The 5,394-nt window shown below is 33.4% G+C and overlaps 1 protein-coding gene across 1 annotated transcript; it reads right to left on the reverse strand.

Annotated features, from left to right (window-relative positions):
* Positions 1-1,399: 1,399 nt before the first annotated feature.
* On the reverse strand, positions 1,400-2,785 carry LOC108372060 (putative nuclease HARBI1). The gene is made up of 3 exons (XM_017627704.1): positions 2,411-2,785; positions 2,207-2,351; positions 1,400-2,144 (listed from the first exon to the last, which is right to left on the reverse strand). The coding sequence occupies exons 1-3, from the start codon at positions 2,648-2,650 to the stop codon at positions 1,756-1,758; spliced, it is 774 nt and encodes a 257-aa protein (XP_017483193.1). The 5' UTR covers positions 2,651-2,785; the 3' UTR covers positions 1,400-1,755.
* Between the last annotated feature and the right edge of the window lie 2,609 nt (positions 2,786-5,394).

Raw genomic sequence — 5,394 nt, forward strand, 5'->3', positions numbered from 1 at the left:
TTATTTGTAGGGTTGCATTTTATAATTCTTTTATGCCATTACAGTGTCTGAATGCCGTTTTATTTTAATTTAGTAGTAAATAAAATTATATCCCGGGATCCCGAGGGCTTGATCCCGGCATTTCGGGACTTCAAAAAGGGCTCGGGACTCCCGGGATTCGGGATCCCGAATCCCGGTACTAGATGCCTTAGTATGAACATATGTATACATGTATGTAAGATTCGAACTTTTTTACAAACATTGAAGCGTCCGGCGAGAAATGTCGGCGTCGGCGCTTTTTAAATATAAAACAATATTTTAATTATATATTGGAATAAAAAGAAAATGTATGTCTTTTCTTAACTTTATGTTAAAGGCTAACATTTTAAAAGAAAAAACTGCATAATTATTCCCATACTTCCTGCTCAGTAACATTAGTTCCTCAAATTTATGATGTTCTCTTTTTTTGTTCCTATCTTTTTAAGTACTCTAAAATATATGTTCCATTTACTCATGTACACATGTGAAGAGTATTTCTGCTGGTATTTTTGCAATGCTTTATTGGAAAATATGATATGAAACTCTTGCTCTCGAGGGAGCGCTGTCAAATGCGCATTTTTTACAACATTTTCTAGTGCTGCCACACAGTGAAAAAATGATTGGGTGTTTTTGAAAATATTTATGGGTATTTATTTTGCAAGCGCGTATAAAAGGGACTAATAAACAGGTACATGTTTCAATTTCCAATGAAATAGGTTAATAAAACGAAAAATTAAATCAGCAATAAATAAATACATAAAATACTTAATTTTTGAACAAAAAAACGAGAACAGTAATTAACAAAAATAAGAAAAAACTATAGATGCGTCAGAATATTACAAATATGACATCAAATAATATGGAAAATTAAATCAACAATAAGTAAAAACACAAAATATTTAATTTCTGAACAAAAAACTAGAACATTAATTTACAAAAAAAAGAAAAAACTTAAAATGCGTCAAAATTTCGGATATATGAGATCAAACTTCATAGAATGTAATACTGCTATACAGTTGTAAAAAAACTAACTATTGCTTTTAAATCAAATAAACATATTTACATAATTACAAAAATACTGCCATAAAATGATTTTAAAAGAATCTACATCCAGTTATGAATCAAAGGATTCAAATTGTGACAAATTAAGTATATAATAAGCATATAAGTATATATAAGTAATAAAATATTCGAATAAACACGTTCATCTGAGATATCTTCAGTCAACGGAGGCGAAAAGTCTTCAGCTCCCAATGCGATAGTCGAATTGGGAGTCACAATATCTTCTTCAAAACTTGATGTAGATAAATTAAGCAAAGAACGTGAATTGGGTAAATTAATATCAGGAACCGCGGTAGACAAAAAAATATACTTTGTATGGAAAAAAATGTCCAAGACCGTCAGCAAAGAAAGTTATCAAAAATCAACGGAATTTTTTATGGACTTAGAACTTCCACATTATATTTAAGTTTAACAGGCCAAATTTTTGTCAAGAAATTCTAGTAAAAAAGTTGGCAATTTGTATGAAAATTTGTTGATATATTCCTAATTTTGGCACAAGTTTACAACTTAGATTTATACGATTTTTTTTAGATAATCAGCTATACTATTTTAAAATATTTACAAAAAAGTTTCAGAATTAAAAACATTGCGAATATTGTTAAAATATCACTTTATGATTTGATTTTGAGCTACTATGTATACACACACTTGAATTAATAAAATATTTTGCTACACCTATGCAATTAAACTGTTTCTTATTTCATCTCTTAAGTTCCTAGAAATATTTGCTGTACTACTGTCCGCTTCCACCATATTCACAGTTTCTAATAAATGTACATCTTCTGTGGGAAAAACTTCTGAAGGTTGCAGCTCAGCTTTAAATTGCAGACAAATGTTGTGCAAAGCGCAGCAAACGTTCATTATAGCTGAAACCTTTTGCGGAGTATAATGCAGCTCGCGTGCTGTCAAAAGACATCGAAACCTTCCTTTCAATATTCCAAATACTCGTTCGATGATTGACCGTCCTTTGGCATGGCAATGATTAAACCGGCCTTCCGCTGAATTTTCGGCGGCATTACGATAGGGAGTTAACATCCATGGTTCCAATGGATATCCTGAGTCGCCTTAAATAATTTGAATGCAATTATTAATATATTATCGTATTAAAGTATTAATTGATGCTAACCAAGACTCCATATCCCTCTCTCGCCATTATCAAAACGAGCTTTTAAAGCCCTTCTCTCACTGGACAGGTTCCATACATGGGAATCATGGTATGCACCACCGTATCGCGCGTCAACAGCTCTAATTCTCATCTTGTGGTCACACATCTAAGAATTTTAATTTGAAAAATTGTTGTTGAAAACCTTCATGATAATGCAATACTTACAACCATTGCATTCATACTGTGCTTCAGTTTTCTATTGTAGTACAAATGCTCATTCCTTGTTGGTCTTATCATTTGTATATGTGTGCCATCTATTGCAAACAACACGCCCGGAATGCCACACTTTTCATAGAAATATAATTTCGCCTCTGTTTCCTCTGCGTCCGTACTTGCAAAATTAATGTGTTGTTGGCAAAGCGTTTTCTCAATGGCTTTGCACACTTCAATGAGGCAACGTGACATTGACTGCTGAGAAAGGCCTACGTGTTGGTCTTGGCCAATTTGGTGTTGGTAACCTCCTTGCCCCAATAATTTCAGTGCGGCGGCCAGCTTAATAATGGGCGGAATTGCTGTGGATTTTCGAGGAGTACTTAACTCCGGCGTGATGGCATTTAGCACGTACCGAAACGCTTGCTTGTTTAGTTGGAAATTTTGCGTAAAACTGTAAAGGGATAATTATAAATACATAAAATATAAATAGTCACAAATAAAGCAATCCTTTTACCATTTATCATTGAGAGTGAATATGTTGGCCTTATCCCTAAGCGCTCTCAATTGCACTCGTTCCGCCACTTGGCCTTCATCTGCTTCCAACCATATCGCCACTGAATCCATTTGGTATTTTTTTTTATCAAGGACTTTCACTAATATTAAATATACTTAACACAACAATTACAGAGTTCTTAAGTGCACAAACTTCACAATCGAAATGTTAGCAATTTCATCTTGTTTTGATTTTAGTTTCTTTCTTTATTTTGCTTTGCGTTTGACATTTGGCGAACAGTGTTGCTCTCTTTTTTCGAATATCTTCGAAAGTTGATTCGAACGAACTATGGAGTACGAATGGGGCTTCGATTCGAATTTGGCTTTCGAATAGAACAACCTTTCGACTCGAACTACAGAGTAAGGGCCCTGATTTGCCACTTGATGACAAATGCCAGTGACAAATATACAAATATTGTTGAGCGGTATTGCCATTTCTTGCGTGTGAACCTTTGCATTTTCCAATTTTGGTAAAATTTTAATATTTAATATAATATTCGTATCCGAAAACTACCGAAAAATATCACGTTATTTGAAAACAATAATTTTAAAATATTTGCTCAAACTGAACATTTGAAAACATGTACATACATATACGTATTCGACAGTAGCTGAGTGTGCAGACAAGCGTGCGACTATTTGTAAGCTTTCATGAGGTCCCAGGTTCTTATGCCGGCAGACGAACATATTAAAAGTATAATTAATTTCTGAGTATAATTAACTTTGAAAAAGCATGTTTGAAGTTCAGAATAAAAACTTTCAGAAAACCAACCGGTAAAGTATTCGTTTCACAACCCTTCGAGGCACTTTACTATTCACCTTTCTTTCAGTTTTTGGATCTCTTTCCGCAGTTTTTGCTGGCTATACACATATACATACATGCATATCGTCGTATAAAGTACAAAACCGCGTACCGTCATTCTGCAAAATCGCGTAACTGACAATTGCTGCCAAAAATTGAATTTGCTTACAGAAGCTGTTGGCTCAATCCTTATCCATTCGTCCTGAAATATACTATCCAGAAATGCGATTGCTTTATAAAAAAGAGAACCATTTTGAAATATGAGTGTTTTTATTATCTAGATAATAATTTATGCAACCTCACATAGGCGGCTTTGCATTTTGTTGATACCAGGTTTTGTACTTTAAACGACGATATTCAGATTATTAAAGACGATCTAAATTACACTGTGTGACAAAAAAAATTTATAGAGTTTTTACGAGGTTCACACTTGTTGTAGGTCTATTCAAGCAGTAAAATCTGCATACTCAGAATTTTAAATACACCCTCAAAATCTGGGCTTAAGGTCAAAAACCGCGCACAGGTATACTTGCTCGTACTTTTATTTCTGTTTACCCGGTGAAAAATACGTACATGTGTATGTGATTCAATATAAGACATATCGCTGCTTACAACAATGTTTAAATTGATAATTTATCTTAAGAAATGGCAAACGAATCAGTGATCAGGCTTAAAAAAAAATTTGTGTGGTAGAATCTAAAAAAAAATGTGATAGATTTCAAAAAAATGTGGTAGATCTCAGGTTTTGGATCAAACTTTGTACAAAAATTAAAAAAATCTGCAAGGTTTCTCCTAAATTGCAAACATTTTAATTAGAATCTAAAACAAAATTAATTTTAGGATAATAAAGTGCAAGATTGAAGTTGATAAAAATTGCATTGGTTTTGGCAATTTTTTTCCTTAACACTTTCGAACATATTTTGAAAGATTTCTGCAACCTTGCAGAGTGCTGCCAGCTTTTCTTTTTTTATCACATCACGATGTAGCGAACAAATGTGGCTCGTTCCAGAAATCCTACTTGGGATTTGCCGATTTTGACAATTCTCAAGTAAAAGTAAACAACGCTTTAGGAATTTGAGATGCACTGAAATTTGCTAATGCTTTCACAAAAATCGCCGGTTTTTATCATTTTCGCTATTAATTCTTTTTATAAATCATATATTTTGCAATTTAACACAATAAAACCACGTTTGATGTCGAAAAATTGAATATTGAGAAAATTTACTATTTTACAGTTTATTTTATCCTCCCATTCTGCCTGTTGTTAGTGTTTAGTGTTGGACAATTTTTGCTTTTAAAATTAAAGAAAATTATGTCGAGCAAGAATGAAACTACTCAAAAACGTGAATATGTGGTAGATTTCAGACCTTGTGTGGTAGGTGTGCTCAAAAAAGTGGCAGATCTACAACAATGTGGTAGAAGTCCGATCACTGAAAGGAATCTTACAGAGTATATCGATGGCTGAGTGGAAGATCGACCTATCTCGGCAACCAGTTCGAAAACGCCCTATCTCTGAAAATATTTTAACAACGCTCTATCTCAGAAAACTTTTCAAGAACGCTCTACTTCAGAATTTCATTGAAAAACGCCCTATCTCAGCTGCGGATTCAAAAACGCCCTATATCAGCTTATTTTCAATGTA

The sequence above is a fragment of the Rhagoletis zephyria genome, unplaced genomic scaffold, assembly GCF_001687245.7.
Source record: "Rhagoletis zephyria isolate East Lansing unplaced genomic scaffold, Rhagoletis_zephyria_1.1 Rzeph_scaffold_05404, whole genome shotgun sequence".
NCBI classification, from domain to species: domain Eukaryota; kingdom Metazoa; phylum Arthropoda; class Insecta; order Diptera; family Tephritidae; genus Rhagoletis; species Rhagoletis zephyria.

Bases quoted from the DNA above. Each gene is read 5' to 3' on its own strand.
- LOC108372060 (XM_017627704.1), bottom strand. From the start codon at position 2,650: ATGTCACGTTGCCTCATTGAAGTGTGCAAAGCCATTGAGAAAACGCTT. The intron at 2,352-2,410 runs GTAAGTATTGCA...TAAAATTCTTAG, and splicing joins ACAGTATGAATGCAATGGTT to ATGTGTGACCACAAGATGAG. The intron at 2,145-2,206 runs GTTAGCATCAAT...AAATTATTTAAG, and splicing joins GAGAGGGATATGGAGTCTTG to GCGACTCAGGATATCCATTG.